Below are 21,679 nucleotides of genomic sequence, written 5' to 3' on the forward strand. Positions count from 1 at the left end.
CATTGATAATGTATATGAAGCTCTTACTCAACAAAACAAAACAAAAAAATAGCTAGGAATGCTATGATGAAAAGATAACATTCCTAAAAGAAACAGAAAGTGCCAAATATCCTGAAAAGCAAAAAGAAATTTTATTACAATGTAATAAATACCAGTATCTTCCAACTATGATGTATAATAGATTCAAGAGAGAAACGGAGGAAGTAGGAAAAAGTATTAGTGAAGGTTACCCCTTTTAGCCAAGGTCTTATCATGGAAATCTGAGGCTACACCCCTGCAAGAATATAAGATAAAAATAAGAATGGTAGTAAAAGCCAGTTTTATGTCATTTTACAACCAGTTTGTGTGACAATGGAAGTATAATTAGTCTGAAGTTAGATGTAATGGAGAGTGACCACAGCTCATGTTAGAGTTTGCTTCTATCCAAAACCAAATGGTTACATTCTTTGGTGAGCAATGACATCTGTATCTTAAAAAAGAAAATGGTGGTTGCACAGACGTGCCTGAATTGTTCTTGACTTTTAAAATGGGTAGGTACAAGGAGCAGCCTAGATGGGATCAACCTTTAGCTTAGAAAGACAGTATGCTCTTTCCCTTTCTACCCATATTTGTCCCAGTTTTGCCAATATTCCAGGTCAAGTAGCAGTGCTGGTGTGGCCAAGCAACCCAGCCTGCATATGGGTTGGTTCAGTGGGCTGGGATAACCGCCAAAACCAAAATGCCTTGTCAGCCTGCTTGTGCTGCTTCCACCATTTTGTCTGTTGCCAGCTTAGTCATGCCTGATGTTTGCTTGGCTCTGCTCCCTCTTCTGTCATCTGTCAGTGGTTCTGATCTGGCCAAATAGTAAAATTTCTTATGTTGCCTCTTCCCTTGACATTTTTTCCTCTTATCTTTCCTTCTTTGCCCATCGTGGCATAGGCAGCATGTACCCCAAACAGACCTAGTCTTTTCCATCCACATACTCTGGCTCATTCAAATAGGTGAACCTATGTCAGAAAAAAAAGAGTTCAAATCAGCGTAAAATGTCCCAAGATGTCATATTTACTTCCTGAGGACAGAGGTACAAGCCACATGTGGGTCTAAGCACTGCCTGCAAATATCCTCATCTCACCCCTCAGTTCCCCATCAATGCCTACCTATTGTGCCTGCCTCAAGGTCTGGTGTTGTGGAAATGTTTTGGTTTTTTGTTGTTGTTTTTTTCTTTTTTTTTTTTTTATTCCAGTACAGGTTACTCAGAAACAGAAGCTGAGCCAGAGGGGTCCTCTCTGGGGAGCTGGCTTGGGTAGGAATGGCAGCCAGATCTCCTACTAACTGCATCTCTTCAGAAATTGTTGTGTGCCACATCTCAAGCCAAATGGGTACTTTCTGTTGGCACTATTAAAGGCAGCCTGTATAGAATATTACTGTATAAACAGGCTGTCCACTGCTTTCCTGCTGATCCCACTTCTGTGCTGAGCTATGTTGCAAAATGCTTTTGCAGAAGTCTTAGTTGCCAAGACCTCCTCTAGAAAAGTAACATGCTGCAGATATCTGTGGAAACATGATCCGCCAAAACTGAAGATGGTGGCATGGGATCACTTCATGGAGAAAGTTCAATAAGGAAGGGGCTTATCACATTGCCACTAGTTTTGTGTATGCAGCTAGCAGTGATGTTAAAATCTATGTGAAGGGATGGGGTATAGTCTTGGAAGGTTGTCTGGCCTTTAGGTGACGTGAAGTTTTCTATCTCTTTGGCCTGGAATAAACTTAATTTGGAAGGTCTAAGGATGTCTGGAGTAATTTTTGATTGTCTTTAGCTTGGAGATTCAAGTATCAGACAGGATCTTTGCCAGCTTGCTTTGGCCCAGCTTTGATGCATGACAAAATAGCTGAAGTAGTAAAACGTTCTATAGGCAAAAAATAGAGGCCAAAGGAAAGTGTGCATGCTTTCCAGAGTGTTGGAGGATACTGTTTCAGGAAGGAGGAGTCTGTGAGGATATGGATTATTCCATAGTATTTTAATGTTTGAGTAACCTGGGAATTTTTGCATACCACTCTCAATCTTGATTTGGAGCCTGACCTGGTAGAACAAAGAGGCCGGTTTTGCTATAGTGCAGTATTTGAGCCAGAGGAAGGGGAACAATGTTAATTTAGGAAAATCCTTTGAGCAGTTTGGCTGGAGAACCTTGTTTTGGTTTGTTTCTTTAATTCCCTTGCAGATTACTTTTCAACTTGGAGCCTAGGTAGTTTTAGATATGGCTTCCAGATAAATTCTTAGCTTTATAGGCCCTGCAGATCTCTGCCATATATATTTCCCTGGTGACCTTTGGTGAAATAAGACTAGCCACACAAGTCTAGATCTCAAGTTGAACTCCAAGGGTAATGTGCTCTGACCCCAGAATCTAGATGGAAAAAAGGTCATCTTCTGCAGAGGCATTCAAATAACCTGAAGCTTTATGGACTGGTGCTTATCTTCTTGCTCTGTTTGACTTCCAGGGCCTGAAGGTCTGGTCATAAAAGATGACAACTGAAAAATCTTCATCTGTCCAGTTAGTTTCCTATTATTTGCATTTGCTATCAAGTGCTGGACATCAGTGACTTAAGCAGCAGTCCCTGTACTGAGTCGCATATTACGTTGTTGGTACATGTTTGGGAGTTTTCTTTTTTTTTTAAAAAAGAAAAAAGAAAAAAAGAGAGGGAACAGCAAGAACAATAAGTAATCTTTATAGAGGCTTATGAAGACTCATGATATGAGTCTCATGGCTGAGGAGTCTCACTGAACGTGCATTGTGCATGTAACTGTACTGGTTGGTTTTAAGATGTTATAAGGCTGTACAGGATAGACAAAGGCAAGATGCTGAGTTTGTGAAACCACACTGCAGTAATTCTAAGAAGCTACCTGATAGTACAGTGTCAGTGAGACTGCTGAAGCCCTGTCATTAATGAGATTGGAACTTGGTGAAGCTTATTATCAGTAATTGAAATGAATGTAGTTAAGGCTTTGCAAATCCTTGGGAGATTAGCCTTGAGGAGGGAAGGCAGAAAGAGAAGGTTCAACAACAGAAAAGGCCAAAAAAGCCCTAGAAATGAGAGAGAAAAAAGATTATTTTCATAGGAGGATTAGTGAGTTGTTTGGGTTTTTTTAGTAGAAGAAAATATTCAGCAACAAAGGAGGATCTTCGTCTATAACAGCAAAAAGGAAATAGAGGAGAGCATGAAAAGATATGGATAACTTTCAGATAGTTATCTTCCCCGTTAAGCTTTTTAGAATGACTTTTAAACCGTTGGAGGTACATGTTAACACACCTAGAAATTAAGGTAAGCATCTAGCTCTTAGTACAAAAAACATTCACAGATTTGAATTGATTTTGTCTTGCAGATCCACAAAGACTCACCCTGGGCCAGTTGTACATTTAAGTGACAGCCCAAGAGATGAGGGAAAAGTGAGTACGACTAATGGTATAAAATGTAACAACATTTCATAGCCTTTATTTGCCTTAATAGCTCTTTCTTTTTGTTTACTCATTATCATCTGCTTTCTTTATGTATTTCAAGGTCACTTTTAGTATTTTACAGTTTTTAAGAAAAACATTCTCTTTTTACTATTTTAATGAGTAAAATATGTGATACAGACAATATATTGTAGTTGGAAGCGGATCAAAATTGTTCTTGGTTAAATAAACTTGAGTTTTACTTACGTAAGACTTGACTAAAAACTGTATCATGACTTCAGTACTTGGATAAACAGGCTACTATGAAACCATTATAGTAAGTTTTCATAAGACAATAAGTCTTTTCTTATACAAGAATAATAATGATAGTAACCCACATTTGGAACTTGCTACTGTTTGTGAACAGCATTGAGAATAACAAAGAGCTGTCAACAAGTGGAAACAAAACATATCAGAATGTTAGGGTCGTGACTGATACCATCAGGAGGCAAAATCTGAGTTGGCTTTATTTGTATGGTAGCTTTTCCAAAATAAAATTTGGTTGCCAGAATACCAATTTTATTAGAGCTTTTTTATTTTTCTGTTGCTACTGAATTTGTGAGCATTTTGCCTGGAAGGGACATTTAGCTATCTCATCCTTTTTTATAATTTTTCCCAATTTCATTTCAATGTGCATTTATAAAGGACTGCATCTTGCAAATGGTGTATCTGTTTGACAGTTTGTCTCACATAACAGCTGATGGCTATTGGAAACTAGCAGCAGTTTGAATTTCTAATACTGATACAGAGGACATTACACTGAAATTAATATGGGTACCAAGAAAAACACTGATGACTACATCTGAATTTCATTTGCATTATCTGTCCTTGCACTTGTCCAAGTTGCAAGGTGAACTATGTGCAAATCATGCACTTGCCAGCTAACTCTCCAACAAGTTAGATCTCTAGGCCTTTTTTGGAACAATAACAAGAGATCGAACAACGTACAATACAGCAAATAAAGTAATTAAATGCTATGAGGCTGGCTGTTTTAAGCCTTAAACCAGAAGCCATCAAGAAATGCTATTAAACTATTTATGGCAAAATACCTGATAAAAATAAAGGCTTACTGATGAGGCATAGCTCTTGTTTTCTGGCCACAGCAGAAGCTGCTGCTGACCTACCTAAAGCACATGGTGTAGGGAAAAAGGATATGATACTAAAAGAAAAAATTATCTTGTGAGTTAATATCTCTTACAGGAATGTCTTGCACTGTGTTCAAAGAGAAACCTGAGATATTTTTACTTCAGTAGAAAGAAGATTAAAAGGTCCCAGGAAAGGGAGTTAGAGGAGAACTTGCTTGAACATACAGATATTTTTTCCTCAGAGGGCACAGTGGAGGCATCCGAACACTGATGAAGTGTTGTCATATAACAGCAACTACAAAATCAGACAGATGGAATCACAGAATCATTTTAGTTGGAAGAGACCCTCAAGATCATCAAGTCCACCATTAACCTAACTCTGGCACTAAACTATGTCCCTAAGAACCTCATCTGTGCATCTTGTTCAAATGTGTAATAGGTAGAAGCTATCAAACTTTTTCCAAATGGTGCTGTGGGTGCTGAAAATGTATATTGGTCACAAAGGAGACTGGAAAAGTTAACACAAGATAAATAAATTTCAGGGTTACTGAAGAGGTTTGCAGAATTTTTCTAAAAGTTTATTAAAGTTAAGGTTAAATGGAGTAATGTCTAGTTTAGGTACAGGCTATCTTTGAATGAGAAAATTACTTAGGCTGAGAGAATATGTGAGGGTATGCTAAGTACTTGCCCTCTTCACATATGGTTGTTTGGTATTTACTCTTGGCCATTTAAGAAGATACTGTGATAGGCAGACCTTTTGTTCAATTTAGTAGACCTGTTCTTAGGTAATGGAGCTGTTTCAAGATAGTTCTACATACTCTGCTTAGCTGCTCAACTTCAAGTTAACCAAAGACTACCAAGAGGTGCTGGTGGGAGAAGTCGGACTCCTCACATCACTTCATTGGGGGCAGCAGATGGAAGTGTTCATTACCTGTGCTTCAGGAATTAAATAGTGGGTATGAATCAGTCACAATCATTGTTCAAAATACAGATATTCTTGTACTCTGTAAGTACAAGGGTATTGTACTCTGCAAGAATCCAGGGGTATGTCCTTCTCTGGGATATCACAAAGTTGTTCACAGATCTGGTCATGTTTCATTCGGCTCTGGGCACTGGGTGCTTGATAGTCCTAAAATACAGATAAACCTTGCCAAATCTAGGATAATCATAAGATCTCTTTTTTGACTGTATATTCATCTTTAAAAAAATTCATTAAATTCACAAAAGTTCTAGTTCATATCAGTGACTGATGACCAGTTTTTCTGTACCAAAAGAGTGAATGTATTTCCAGAAGACTTCTACCATTCAAAATTTTTCTAGGCAAACTATCAAGTCAGACTTTGGAAACAGTCTCTTTTATGAATCCAGCGAGTTGTGGCTGGAAGACAGAAGACTAAAAACAATTTGAGCATTTAATGTGTCACCTGAGAACAATTTGGGAACCTAGTGATTAAGTCCATGAAATATAACTATGACTGCCAAATTGATGAATAAGTGTATGTTAGGAACAGTGTGAAGTGCACAGACACATAAGACACAGACACATAAGTGGCAGATCTGTAGCAAGCCATGATTTTTCTTGCTGACACAGGAAAAGACATTAACTGCAATGATCTGCAGTTTCCCAGCAACTGGAGAAAGCTTAGTAGGAAGAGGTTTAATGTTATTAACTGTTAGCAGCTGGAGTAAACTTCCTATTTCTGAGTCTGTCTTCTGAGATCTAATAACACTTATTATAAATACAGTGTGCATTTGGCAGGCTTGTTTTTGTTGTGTTGTTTTTGTTGGGTTTTTTTGTTTGTTTGGTTTGGTTTAGGGGTTTTTGGTTGGTTGTTTTTTTTGTTTTGTTTTGTTTTGTTTTGTTTTTTTTTTGTTGTTTGTTGTTTTGTTGTTGTGTTGTTGTTGTTGTTTTTACTCCAAGCTGTTTTGTGCTACCAGGGCAGGGAAGGGGCTGTCTGGCAGGTAGCAGGATGCAATTAGTTGATTGTAAAGGAGAAATCTCTCTAAACACCATCATCAAAAGCATTTCATGAGGAAGGATTTGTTAAGTCAAAATGTGGAGCAACTCCACTAGACAAGGAAGATCTTGCCTGGACTTCTGCGTCCTTAAAGTTCTGTAGAGCCTTCTGCATGTTTCTTAACCTAATTAAGCATGAGTAATTAAATTAGGTGCCAGGAAACACAAGCTGAAGTGAAAACTTTGGGTTTCTCCTTCCTGGACTCTTTTTACACATTTTTCTTCTTTGTCCATGTTTTCTCCTCCAACTGCATTTATGACATAATGTGTTATTTTTTTACCTCATTGAATATTACAGACATAAAGCTTGTCTTACAGATCTTTCAAGTGCTTACCATGGCCAAGAAGACTGAATATTTGAATTTCCTATGGTTCAAACAGATCAGAGTTCAGAACATCATAAATATATTGGCAATGAGACTAGTCACATTCACCCTATTGGAATTCTGACTTCAGTGTCATGCCACAGTACTAGTATTTTAGCAGTATGGCTACAATTGAAGCAAAAAGAAAGATTCACAGCTATGCAGCAGATCTTATCTTTCAACTTCTTACCTGAAATCACAGCACTTTGTATCTTGCAAATCTGCAGTGCTGTTGTGCATTAATAATTTCAGCAATAGTTCAGGTGGAATGCTATCTCTGATAGGAAGTATTTAACCTTTTAGTAATTGCCTGGAGCATGATATCTTTGCAAAAGAGTGATAAAAATTGAAAGACGAGCCTGCTTCACCAGGACTTATTATGAAACAGGGTCACATACTAAATGCTTTTGTATTTCTTCACTTTCCTGAATACATTAGTACAAAAACTGAGATGAAAAGAATACCGGTAGATACAAACCGAACTCAGCTGGTTTGGTGCACAGCCTCAATACACTGATGCAAGTGCTTGTTATGATGACAGTCAGGCACTCAGACTCCATAATATATATATATATATATATACATATATACCATTTATTAGAGGTAATACAAAAAGGGAAAAGAGGATAATCTTGCTTTAATTGAGATAATGGGAACACCAAGTTGGACCTCCGATAATGGCACAGCACACTGTGCTGGTCCCCTCTATGAAGAGGTTTGCCAGCATTTTGGTCTTTAAAGATCTCAAAGGATTATTATATATTTTTTTAAATCTGTTAATTTCCACTGTCAAGCAAAAGGATGTTCACATGAGAAGATACTGCCTTACATTAAGATAAAGACAACAACACAAAGGTGCTGTTATTGCCATTACCAAGTTGAAGCTGCCTACAGGATTCTTCTTTACAATGAGCCAGCTACATTTTTCTTGTGGCCAAGGAATATGTGCAGCACAACACAGGCCGAAAACCAAGTCCTATCTGCAGCAACACATAGCACAGCACAGGTCTGCACCTGCTCAGGTTAATTGCTTATGTGGATCACTAACTCTGGATATACAATTGTCTTCCATGTAGGATCACTACACTAACAGCAAAAGTGGTCACAGGAAGACATTTCTTTCTTCATTGTCGCAATGGCAATCTATTATCCAAGAGTACCATATGGCATCCTGACACAAGTGTTAACCAGTTAGCTGCATGCTTTCTGAACAGGATGTCTTTTCACATTTTCTCTGCTGCTGAATCCCATATGGACCTGTCCAGAGCAAAAATGATAAATATTCTGAAATTTCTCCAGGACAATTTGAATTTTTTTCAGGAGTAGAGTTCTTAAGTAATCAGGTATTGTTCGTATTCAGGTATTAAATACATTAGCCATAAGTCATCCCCAGATTAGGTAATACATATCCACATAATGAATATTCTCCTAGCAATATAAAGAATCACATCTAGTAGGACTGGGAGTATTCCCAGTCTCTTTTATAGCAATATTGATCTATCAATTATATTTAACTTGGAAACAAAGTGATGTTTTGTTTAGCAGTCCAGCCAAGTTGCATTTTTATGATTTATGCAAGTTAAGTGAGTGATAGAAAAGATGCTGGTAAGGTCTCAGAGACTAAAAGATAGTCTCATCATTCTTCTGCTCAAATTCTTAGTATAGAAACTGAAAGTTCTTGCCTGCATTCTGTGATCCATGTATTTACAGAGAAAAAACAACTGCAGTCATCACTGCCAATTATATAAAATATTCCATAGCAGAAATGTGTGAGCCTGCCGGTTTGGTCATTCCTAATCTTCATGTCTAGGACAGACTCCCCCATAGAGGGAAGCAATTTCCAGGATGCCTAAGTCGGCCAGACGTCGCATCTCCCATAAGATCTGAAATTAATTGTGTTCAAATAAAGAGTATTCAGTACAATGCAAGATCAATTATTCAGCTGCTTTCAAGAGAGACAAGGAGAAAGGATTGTGTTTGTTCTTATTTTTCTCCCTGGCATTGTTTTTCTTCTCTTCCATCTTTTGACAAATCTTCTTTGCTGCTATTTCTCAGGTATGCATGCTGATATGACATACTAGTTCCAGAAGTGAAAATTGGCATACCAGTTATTTTGGTTTTCAGTTTCTAGGTAAACAAGCAATTCTCTTCAAAGTGAGTTCTTCAAAATGTTTTAAAGCAGTAGAAAGCGGAAATCAAAGGAATATATGTAGCTGAAAGAGAGTTTAATCTGGTGACTCTTTGGTTTTAAGTGATTTCTTGTGTGTCAAACAGTTTTCCCTCCAACCAGGGGCAAGGAAATTAAAACCTGAGAGAAACATACTACAGCCATGTTTTCTCAGCAAATATAATATTGTCAACACAGTCCAGACACAAGATCTTGCAGAAGCAACCAACCAACCAAACAAAAGGGGGATAAAGAACACTTTTTCTTCCATATTAGAACTTAAATTGTCAGTAATGAGAAGGAGTTTATACTGAAAGATCATTTGAAAGCAGAGTATTACATTTAGTGCAAACTACAAGCTTACCCATCAGTTTGGCATTTCTTTTTATAGTGTTTATTTATTTTTAAAGGCTCTTAAGCCATAAAGTTTTTAAATATTTCTATATGCCTTTTGAATCTGAAAGCATAACTGTGTTTGTTTCCCTCCTCCAGCTATTGATAGGCTATGAAAATGGGACTGTAGTACTCTGGGACTTACGATCTAAAAGAGCTGATTTGAGAGCTTATTATGATGAGGTAAGAAATTTTCATTTATTCAGAAAAACTGTTCTTCGTCAGATTGTCACGTCTTATAAAGCAGATGGATATTTATATGAAGGCATTGCTTGTTCCACAAATACTGTTTGTGCTATGCTTTTGAACAAGTTATTGACAACAGAAATCAAAACCTGAAATCTCTAGTTCTAATGCATTAGGCACTTGTGAGCATAGTACAACACGGAGTCTCTTCCCCTTGGCTCTGACAAGTTCATCAGCTTCTGTGTGAGGATCCTCAGTTGAACAGTGTACTAATGAGATGACCTGACATATAGCTACATTAGGAATTATATAATTAAGTTTACTGAGTATTACTAGAACATTAATTAGAAAAAAAGACAAGTTATTTTGTAGGGCTATTGATATTACCTAGTACTCTAGATCTGATTAAAAGGTTTTCAAAATTGTATTTTCATAGCTTTGTCAGACAATTGTCTCTTGCCATTTGTAAGCAGATTGTATCAAACACCAATGCAGTTCTTGTATCAATGAACAGGTTGTTTTAAAAATATATATATTCCTAGTTATTACGATTTTAGCTGTAGCCCTGGGGAAAAACATACTTTGCTCTGCCAGCCCTCTTGTAAAGTTCACCATGGATGAATGTCAATGCGACTACAACTGAAGGTAGAAAAGGACATTTTCTTTAAAGTGATCCAGGCACTAACTGGTTTCCTGTAGTTCTCTTTCCTCCTTTGTTTTGCTGCCATATTACATGTAAGAAATATACATGTTTATTTTCTCTCTAAAAAGTAATCTAAATATACATGAATCCTGCACTCTTTCAGGCCTGTTTTCACAGGCACACTAACACTATACTGATCTTCACTAACACTACAGTGATCTTCAAGGTAAAGACTCTGAGCATCCAAATGTTCTAAAGGACAAGGTACTTTGGAGTTTAAATAGACCAGCAGTTAAGCCTCAAGACATGTCCACTAAGTTGTCTGTAACTGACAGTCTGTCTGTGCATGCACTTGTGAAATTTCTCCTGTTTTATTACTTAGGCTGGACAACTTTTTCCTTTTACAGCCCTCCTGGGGGGAATCAGTTTATTTGATGTCCTCTCTTGTGCTCAGAATTAGACTAAATAAAAGAGGATCTTTGTGATACCATTTCCATTATTTTAATTTGCTTGTTGAGCCAGAGTGGTTGGATATTGTAAATTTCTCATACAATTTAGTTGTTCCACATTTTTCAGTACTGTCCCCTGAACATTTTTTGGCCTTTTTCTGAGTCATGTGCCTTCCTCCTAAGTGGTTATTTGCTGTGTCATCACTGCACTTTGTGCAACTTGTGATGACTTGCTATCATCTACTGAAATAGTTGCAAGATTCTTCTTTTGTCTTTGAAAGGGTTGGTTGACTAGTTATTTTACTTTATTCCAGACTTTCAGGCTCCAGGTTGATAATGTTCCAGATCTGCTAGGATTCCCCTAGGAAGCCCCTAAAAAGCGTTACTTTTTAAATCCTGGGTTATATAGCTTTTATGAGTCACAAATTATTAGTTTAGCATGTGCTACTTGGTATTTGGCACTAAGCTAAGTTTTTAAACCTAAACTGCTTCTTACAGATTGTTTCCTGGACTGTGATCGTAGGTGAACATTGTTCCTGCTTCCCTTCACCCTTCTACCTGGACCTCTGTGCTCTGTGATGTCTGACCAATCTGTTGGTATTGTTATCCTGGCACCGAGCCAGTTGTAATTGCAGGGTACCTTCTGAAGTCTTAGATAAATTGATGAAAATGTACTGTATCTTCACTCAATACTGAAGTGCCTCTTGGAATGGGGTCTGAATGAAATTAATCCGGCTTCATTTTTCTAACATTATGCTTTCTTTAGCACTAGTTTTGAAACTGAGGTAACCGCCCTATTTGATGGTGAAAGAACTGGAAATCTCATCTAACTCACCACTTCCTCTTCTGGCATCTTTAAGGATTGTCAGATGGCATGATCTTTTCTGGCTTATCAGTGGAGCAGATACTTCTGCTTAGTATCAAAAAAATCCCCTGGCAACAGGCTTCTCCATTAAGGGGCACTTTGTGTGTACTGTGAGAAACAGCTGATTTTTCTTGTCTTTGATGGACTGTGAGTGTTCATCACCAAGGCAAGTTCTGTCTTCTCTGTAATCTTCTTTAGATAGCTGTCCAGCTTGGTGATGTCACTCAAAATAAATGTCATCACCCTCAAGACTCCATGTGAATACTCGTCTGTTCGCGGGATCAAGCCTCAGCTGGATTTCTCCTGTGCTATCCTTAACAGCACTGGATTTCAGTCTCCCCAGACCGCCTGTTGAGGAGGCTCTCTCTTGTTATTCAGATCTACAGAACTTGTCACTGTGCAGCACAGAAGTGAGAAGCTAACAGTAGATATTTTTTTATACAGAAGAGGAAAGGAGGCTGGTATCTAGAAATCTAAATATTCTTCATTTTTAACTTTTAAGTTCCTTTTTAAGGGACTATATCTGCTGACCTTCCATTGTTATAGAAAGGAATAGTTTCATATATCATTAATTTAAATATACTTATTTTCATTCAGCCACAAGAAATGCTTTTATTTCATTGTCACTGAGAACCATTATTACAAGGTCTCTTCTCTTAGATTTTTTTCACTATGTTGAGTGCTGTTTTTTTAATTGAGGTCTTAGAAATAGTGAAAACAGACAGCTCAGCTGGAAGAGGTCCTCTGCGTTTGCACACCCGAACACTCAGCTAACAAACGGATCATCAAGAGACAACAGTTCTCAATCCACTTGGACATCAGCACTGTAAAATTTTGCCTGTCCTTTCGAGGCTGCATGCATTGTCATGCCAGTGGGATATTTCACATCTCACACGAGACTTACAGACATGGATACAAGACTTACATTGGAGATAGCTTCTTTGGGTGCTCTTATGACATGAAGATGAGCTGCTTTCTACAATATTAGCAGGATATATCCAATACTTGAAGAAGCACGCCATCACATTTTCCTTGCCATCCAGATTAATGTCATGGACACATTGCTGCTGGAATAAACAGCTCACTGAGACAACCCAATAGCTTATAAGTGGTAGAGCTGAAGACTCTGTCCCATGTTCACAGAACTGCAATTGCAGCAGTAACAGCTGCATTCCTTACTCCACCTTCTTATGCTATACTTCATGTCTTAAAGACTGGGAACCTTCCATAGATAAAACATGTCTGGTCATTTCGAATGAGAGAGGTTCTCACTGAGGACAGAAAAGGCTGTACAGGTTGTATTATCTGTAACTTATCTACTTGTTGTTCTTGTAAGCCTGTATCTTCCCTTTAAAGCCTTTCCCTGGTACTTAGCATTTTCTCACTGAAGCTAAAAGTAGTCCTGTCTCTCTTTTAGACGCAGTAATGACCAGTTAGAGGGTACCTCAGTTTATCAACTGCTCATATAAGTTGTTCTCTACTGTGTCGATGCTTCTCAAGAGACATTCTCTTTTGAAATACCTGATGCCATAGTGGAGCTTGAACCTGCTGCTAAAGTATTTTGTGTCTGCTCTTCAAGATGTCAGCTGCAGATTTTTTTTTCTTTGTGTGATGATGATTGTCATCTCAGTGGCAATATGTATGAGATAGTCAGGGCCTTTCAATCAATGCTCCTATATGGTGCTCTCTATAAAAGGCTTTCCTTGCAAACCCTTTTCTAAGTTCCTTCAAAATTTTATTTCCCTTCATTGGTATAAAAAGAAAGCACGTAAACAAGAGAGATCCTTCAAAGGATTCTCAAGTTGTTGGTAGTTGTCAGACCCAAAAAAAACAGCCGTCTTCATAGGCAGACTGTTTAAAAGTTTGACAGGTTGTGTTGACACACATTCAGAGCTTCCTGAAGCATAGTCATCATCTTTCATTAGAGAACATCTCCAAAATGAAGCTGCAGGGTTCACAGAGACATTTGCCAAATGACATCTCCGTACCTTTAACAAGTACTATGCGATTATGGAATTATCAAATCAGATATGGCCCTTGCTTTAGTGGTCCTGCAGTACTACTAACACGAAGTATTTTTAAGATTCAAGCAATAGGATGAGACGAGTATGATGCTTGTTCAAAATATAGTTAAAAGTGGTCCTGGAGTCCACATGAGTTCTTCCCGGTGGAGGAGGTTTGTGGCTGAAGGAACTGAAACATTGTTGGGCATGCTTAATTTTAGCACATGCTGAGTATGAGAGAAAATGGAATATGTATGCAACCACTGTGGGTATTGCAGAAGGAGAAACACACCCAATCTGGAGTGATATGCTTTATGTGCATACACTGTGTGAACATTCACATGAGTCACTCACCGTGATGAACTCCTGTTCTACGCAAATAACTGCTCCTTTTTTGTGTAGATTCTAAAGAAGTGGATCAGAATGCTAAACATATTCTACCAGGGAGAAAATTAGCCTTATTTAGTACCACCTTTCAGTATTAGTTGTGACTCCCAGCTGAGATCTCCAAAAGCAATTCTCAGTATTTCTTGCCTGTTTGGGGGGCAAAGTCTAACAGGTGAGTTGAGTTGCTGCTATGCCAACTGTCTGTGACAGGAGCATTCCTCCTCAGCTCCACGCAACAGGAGGTTTTTGCTGACAGGTGGCACCTGGCAGCTGAGAAGCAGTTTAACAAGCAGCTTGGTACAATTTTCAGCTGCTAGTTACCAGCTCCTGCTCAGACACAGCGACTGTAACCATGTGCAATGTTTCTATATGTGATAACGCATCAAGGGCAGATTCAAATTTGGCATGATAGCCAGCATAAATGAGCTTATATCAGAATTAATTTGCACAAGAACAGACAAGCCTTCAGTGTAATCGAAGCAGTGCTCCCCACAGATGTAAGATTCTTACTACCTGAGGGCAATGGCATTGGACTCTGTATGAACCATCTTTTTGTGTTGTAGTTTGATAGTTTCTGGATCTTTTAGGGGAATTGTGTCTCAGCCCCCCTCTGGTAGGTACAAGTTTGATTGATACCCATTATGTGACTTGAAGATAAATATCTAGAGCTTGCTTTGTTCATTGAATCTTTGTTGGCCTTACTAGCTTACCAGTGTATTAGCAAAGGATTCATATACAAAGCATGTCAGATTCCTATTAAAACATCTGCATCATCTTAATGCAAAGGCTCATTTGTGGCAGTGTTGTCTGGCCTCATGACCTGAGTAAAGTTTTGGGGAAGGGTCACAGCCTTTTTGTTGCTTTCTTGTGATATTCCCTCCAGACCATGAGATATTACCAGCTCTTATACTTATTAAAAGGGGAAGACCAACAGGGGGGTTTGAATAGTGACCAGTAGCACTTAGGTTTCAGCTTAAGAGAAATTGATATGAACAACTCCAATGCTGACTTCTGAATATCCAGGTATGACTTTAAAGTGATTTGAATAAATCAGGTAAATGGCCATTATACAACCATGAATGCACGCAAGGCCTTAGCATTTCCTGAGTTGCAAAAATGGAAATTTATTAAACAATTTAAAAATAGGTCTCTTTTATTTACATTTACATAAAAACATATCGTGTTTCTTGCTATTTGGCAGCTAACATTTCTGGAAGGGAAATGGATTCACGGGAAATTGTTGTGAGTTTGTGCTCCTGGAATACAATCCAGCAATACCCTGTTTTGTCAGAAAATGGCTTTTGTTAGTTTGCAGCACATACCAGTGAAAATGAGGGACTTAAACCATCACTCTTTTAGTTAGTTCAGTGTAATTATGCATGTTGTGCCCTGGGTCTTTTACTTTTCCCTTAATACCCTGATCCTTCAATTTTGGTCTGATTCAGTACAAGCTTTTATACATTCTTATGTTATTTTAGCATTTATAACGATTTTTTTCCCTTGACTAGCAGTCTATTACAGCCATTGGTTGTTAAAAAGTGCTGGCAGTGGACTTCAGGCAAACAAGAACCATTCAACTGTTCATATACCATTAGAGTAATATAATCCAAAGTCATACCTTCAAATATCATTAGTGTAAACACTGTGTTACATTTCGATCTCAAGTTCTTCTTTCATTTCTGTAGGCTATTCATTCTGTTGCTTGGCATCATGAAGGGAAACAGTTCATGTGCAGTCATTCTGATGGCAGCTTGACCCTATGGAATCTGAAAAGTCCTAACAGACCATTCCAGACAACAATTCCACATGGTAATTTTAATAGTTAAAATGTATAACTAAGAGCAATACAATATTCTCCATGCTGTTTGCTAATATATATGGGTTTTTTATTGTAGCCCCGATCCAGAGTTGCTTCTTGCATAAATATTTTAATCTGCAAAGTAACTGCAAAATATGATAAAAATCAGAGAGCAATTTTGATCTAACTTTTTTTAAATTGTTGTCATAAATACCTCTTACCAGGAAATATTTCTCTAACGTCTTCTTTTATCCAATTCATCTTAATAGTCTACTGCTACTCTTTGACACCTCCAGGCTATGGGATTTTCACATTTCTTCATATTTTGTACTTATATGCTCCTATGTTCAATTTTCACAAGAAGTAATACATTTTGTACAAGGCACTGTGTTCCTTGTTATAGAGGTAGTACAAGGCTTCCCAGGTCACTGCAATGAAGATTTTAAAGGAGCCATATTAAGAAATGGCTGTCTTTTATGGCTGGGACTTTATATGCCATTGCTTCCTATAAACAAGGTTAAAAGTTATTAACTCTATTGCAAATCAATACATTACCAAGAAGCATGACTGGGTGCAGAGGGAAGAAGAAGGGGAAGGCAAGCTGTAGGTAGCCCAGAAAAGTTTAAGCATTTTCTTAAATTTCCTAATTCCTCTTATTTTATCATTTTTAATAATAGAATTGTATTTATGTCGGAAGGTACCTCTCAGAGGGCCCTCCAATCAAGTTGTTGTTGAAAGCATAGGGTTTCTAAAGTAACAAAAAACAAAATTGTTGGTTTTTTTTTATTTACAAGTAACTTTTCTCTGACTGGAAGAAAGTGCTGAGCCATAATTAACCAAGAACCCATGAATTTCAATTGTACACTTCATTTGATTTTATCACTCAGCTAGGTACACTCCAGAGCATGTAACATTTTGTCAACAAAAAGAATTGAGTCAATCTAAGAATGACTTAAAAAACATGTGTTCAGAAAATTGGTCAAATTCATTGATTATTAGTTGTCTCATCCTTTTCAGTTATCCGAATGGTTTTTAGACACCTTTGAAGTGTGGTCTATGGTTATTTAGCTGTATGTGGCAGTAAAACCATAATGCCACAATAAATGTAATTAATTGAGGCAAATGCGTATTTTTTTAAATAGGAGCTAGTACTCATCATCTTCTGTAGCTTTAAAGTTCCATTCTCCTACTGCTTATACAGTAGCTTCAATGTGTATGTCTTAGTTTGATAGTTTTGTTATCATGATGTTTTAATACAGTTTTCATACTCTTTCTTTCCTTAGGAAAAATTCAAAGAGATGGAAAAAAACCTGAATCTTGTAAACCAATTCTTAAAGTCGAGTACAAGACCTGTAAAAGCAGGTATGTTTTTAATTCCACAATTAACTCAATGTAACATTCCTGAGTTAAAATTGGTTTAGAATCTTTCCCTCTTTCTTTTTGCAAAGCTATTTATCATTATTCAAAGGTACTAAGCCCATAATGGAAAGAAATGTACTATGTAAACTTATAATTACTATGTTGGCTTTTTTAATACAGTGAACCATTTGTGATATTTTCTGGTGGATTGTCATATGATAAGGCTTGTCGAAGACCAAGTTTAACAATCATGCATGGGAAAGCAATTACAGTTCTAGAAATGGATCACCCTATAGTTGATTTTTTAACTCTTTGCGAAACCCCATATCCAAATGGTGAGTTTAACAACTAAACACTGTTATGGAGAATATAAATTAAGTGATCTTGTCTCATACCTTAATTCCATTCCAGGGACTTCCATTCTCACAGTTGTCTCCATCTCAAGAAAACCACATCACTGAGAATAACTGGAACTTGTTTGTATTAATATAGGAAGCAAGGGATGAGTGGACGATAAAGTACACATAAATCTCCAGATACAAGATTGAAATACGTGAGCTAGTGTGAGGAAATATTGCTATTAATTCAACATAAGTGCTTATATTTCTAACATTTTTCATGAGGCTAAAAATGTACAGATTGCTAAATTAATTAATTTAGCCTGAATTGAACTGTTAAAAAGTGTTTTGCTGCCTATTGTGGGGATGCCAAATCCCAAAGTACAATCACAGAAAACAGAAAGTAAATTAAGAAAAGCTCTAAGTGAACAAAAAACTAAGCTTAGCATTTTAAACCCTCAAGCAGAAAAGTAAAATAAGCCTTATATATGTAGCTAAACTAAATACATATTAAAACCACTTTGTAAATATAAAGTGCATATGTGTTGCAATGTCATGCAAAAAATTAATTTTGAGTAATGAAAGTTAGTTTGGGCCTTTATTTAACTGTGGCAAATACAGTGACACTTCCCAGTACTAAGATTTAGTAGCCCATTCAGCTCACACACTAATATCTAAAAGTTTTGGTTTAACCTGTCTTATTCATAGCCTTGTATAAAAAGAGACCACAAATCATGTGCACTCACAGCTGGCCTGAAAGGAAAGTAAAATGGTTGCTGTCAATTTCCTCGGCCTTTTGGCATCAGCTATCTGAAGAGTATACTCCATGCTTGTACATACTGGAATAGTTTGCTGCTGTTGATAAGAGAGTAATGACTTCACATCTATATTTTTTGAAATAATTTCTGTGCTGTGTAAACCAATGCACCCTATGCCTCAAGGGAAGCATTCATTTGTTATTTTAATTGTTTATTTTTATAAACAAACAAACAAACAAAAAAAACCACCAGTAAATAAAAATCCAAACTAAATAATCTCCTAAAGAGTGTATGGGAGGAAGGACCTTGTCAGTATCTGAATTGAACACAGCAAACTTACAGGATTTCTTTGGGATTCATATGGAAAGTTGGGCATCATGTATCATTGAGTGGATTGGACCAACTGTTCGCAATCTGTTTTTGAAGAACAGCTGGACACAGTAGAACTGTTACTGCTGGACAGCAAAAACACGTTCTCTGTATAATAATTGGATTCAGCAATGCAATAATACACACTACTTATTCATATTCTATTTCTTTCAATATAACATAATGCTGGCATACTACATACAATATGCCAATTCTATTTCTGCTATGTATGTTGATCAGCAATACTGCCCAGAAGAAATTTCTCAGTTCCTCTCTGGCTCTAGCTTGCAGGTGTGTTAGTTTGTGGATATGTCTAGGGTTTGTACCTCAAAACTTTAGTTTAATATACTGCGAGCATTTAGAGAACATAAATATGACTTGCTTGTTTAAAATGACTAGCAGGAGAACTCCATGTCTTTTATGCTTGATTCCTTGCTTACAGAATTTCAAGAACCCTATGCTGTAGTTGTGCTTTTGGAAAAAGATCTCATTGTAGTTGACCTGACGCAAAGCAAGTAAGTATAAAGTCTTGTATGAAGTTATTTGTATATTTTAACTGTCCAGCAAATGATGACAAAAATCCAGATGTTATCATGCAATGTCATTTTACTATCCAAAATATTTCACTCTTGGTAATAATTCACTCTTACCTCCACACTAAGAGCTGTTAATCAACAGGAACTTATGATAGTATTTGTTCTTAAGTTTGAGAATAAATCTATATCTGCGGTCCCTTCAGCATAGCCATCAAACATTCACTTAACATCAAAGTTAAGTAATACTTGGTCACATGCCGAATTATGACTTGGACATGTGTTTTGGAAACCAGATTTGACTACTACTTATATGCATGCCTGACTTCATTAGACTCTGCAGAGACTACCACTTACATATTTACTCAAGTATCTTAATAAATAATGGCATTGATTTATAGTGGATCTAAGAGATTATTTCACGATCCAGTTGCTTGTTTAAATGACAAATAGTTCTTTCACATCAGAATCAATGTTCTTATCAAAGGGGAACTACACATCATGTAATGCAGCATCCAATTCTTATTTATTTTGTTCTGACTCCAACACTAGCAGTAATGTACATCCACATTCACAGTGGTATAACTAGGAACAGATTTTACCCTTAATGTCTTGGAACATTTTAAGTGAATCATATTCTGATCTCACTTTCAAGAAGAATTCAAATTATCTCAGCAATGTAAAATGTAACTGAAGTCAGAACTAAATTTCCTACATTTTTGAATTGTGAATAACATTGTATAATCTCCCAGAAGTGAGGCCTTCCTTCTTACCAGACTGTATAAACTGATGGAAGTGAGAAATAAATTGCAATCTACTTCATCTGTTATTGTAGTTGCTCATTGTAGAATCAGTACTCTACCAACTCAGTAAGCTGAGCTGCTCAATATAAAATCCATAGCTGTACAAGGCATTGTTAGGTCATAGCATACATCATATCCATGAACCTGAAGCTTCTAGAAAATGTTTAACCTCTGTATAAATAAGATTTTGGTATGCTGGAAAAAAATAGTTCCTAATCCTTGTTCACACGAGTAGTCCTATTAGCCTTAGGAACTCTTCACATGAATGGGTATTTACATTACAAGAGCATTCTTGTCACAGCTGCGAAATTTTTATATCTTTATTTGAGTAACTACACATTATTATTGACATTAAAACCAACACATATGTTTGAATAAATAAGGGGAAATGTACTTTATTAGTAATTATTTTACTTAGATTCTGTTATACATTTTAATATAAGAATATATTTTCTGCTATCATTCAGTGTGTCACAGTGCTTCTAATAAATTGTCTTCTTTAACTAGTTTTCCAATCTTTGAAAATCCATATCCTATTGACATTCATGAGTCACCTGTTACCTGCACAGAATATTTTGCGGACTGTCCTCCAGATTTGATTCCTGTACTCTATTCTGTAGGAGCAAAACATAAAAAACAAGGATACAGCAATAAGGTAAACAAAACTAATATTTTTTTTTTAAGCAAAGAAAGTGGATATGCAACCTATGTTTTTGTAACATCTTACCAAATGGCTTTAATTTTACTTATTTAATAATCACTTGCAAGTTGGCCCAACCGGCAGCTTAGCAGCATGCTTTCAGCCTGGTATTTGTCCCTTGGAAACACCATCACTTAAGTACGGCCATTAATGACCATTATATATGACTTAATTGTTAGGCTGCTGGAGTTATGCTGGATCAAATTGAGTTAAAGGAAAGCCATCAGTGTACAACTCAAATTTGCATGGATATGTTATTTCTATCAAAGAAAAAAAGTGAAAACATTACAACTGAAAGAAGTTAGTGGAAGAGCTTCAGTGCAAATTGTGGGTTGACAGCGTGTCTGTGGAATTTTTATTAAATACGGATATTAATAATTATTTTACTGAGCTACTAGAGTCTTTACATAATGGTTTTAGAATAGGACAAGCTGCAGAAATAAAAAGAGGAAATGCAGTAATTTTATATCATTTTAAGCATTAATCTGGTTTATGTTTTGACTAGAACTAATCCATCAGAATAAATTAGAAAAAACATTGGGTAAACTAATCAGACATCAACAGTTTTCTACACATATTGAAAGAAGTATTCTCCTTGGAGTTGCCTTGTTTTCCATGAACTGAGAAGCTGGGCCCTGTCTGCTTACTTTGGATCTTCATTCAGCAAAGTACTTCAGAAAATATTCTTTTTCTCTCATTTGAATTTTTCTGCTTTTCTATCCTTACCTCATATACATAGTTTCCCAAACTTTACACTGCCTACCTTTATTCATTGCACGCTGTCTTGTGTGCTTGCTTTATTTGTGCACATACAAATATCCACTCTGAACATAGGTACCCACTCATTTGCCACCCACCCATTTCTGTACCCACAAGTTCCATGTATCCACATAACCAGTTTGTGCTCCCAGATTATTTTTCTACCCACTCATCCTCTGCACACATCCTCACCCACCCTGCACATATGTCATCCTCCACAACCTGTATCCTG

At 36.9% G+C, this 21,679-nt stretch overlaps 1 protein-coding gene across 4 annotated transcripts in view; it reads left to right on the forward strand.

The window, feature by feature from the left end:
- Positions 1-21,679, forward strand: part of STXBP5L (syntaxin binding protein 5L) — a 202,093-nt gene that overhangs the window by 103,262 nt on the left and 77,152 nt on the right. For all 4 annotated transcript variants that reach the window (XM_071814146.1, XM_065842427.2, XM_071814153.1 and 1 more), the window contains exons 6-12: positions 3,359-3,422; positions 9,597-9,680; positions 15,716-15,839; positions 17,112-17,190; positions 17,368-17,522; positions 19,095-19,167; positions 20,496-20,643. In XM_071814146.1, the coding sequence (XP_071670247.1) occupies positions 3,359-3,422; positions 9,597-9,680; positions 15,716-15,839; positions 17,112-17,190; positions 17,368-17,522; positions 19,095-19,167; positions 20,496-20,643 (727 nt within the window). The remainder of the gene's footprint in view (positions 1-3,358; positions 3,423-9,596; positions 9,681-15,715; positions 15,840-17,111; positions 17,191-17,367; positions 17,523-19,094; positions 19,168-20,495; positions 20,644-21,679) is intronic.

Source organism: Patagioenas fasciata, chromosome 1 (genome assembly GCF_037038585.1).
Source record: "Patagioenas fasciata isolate bPatFas1 chromosome 1, bPatFas1.hap1, whole genome shotgun sequence".
Taxonomy (NCBI): Eukaryota; Metazoa; Chordata; class Aves; order Columbiformes; family Columbidae; genus Patagioenas; species Patagioenas fasciata.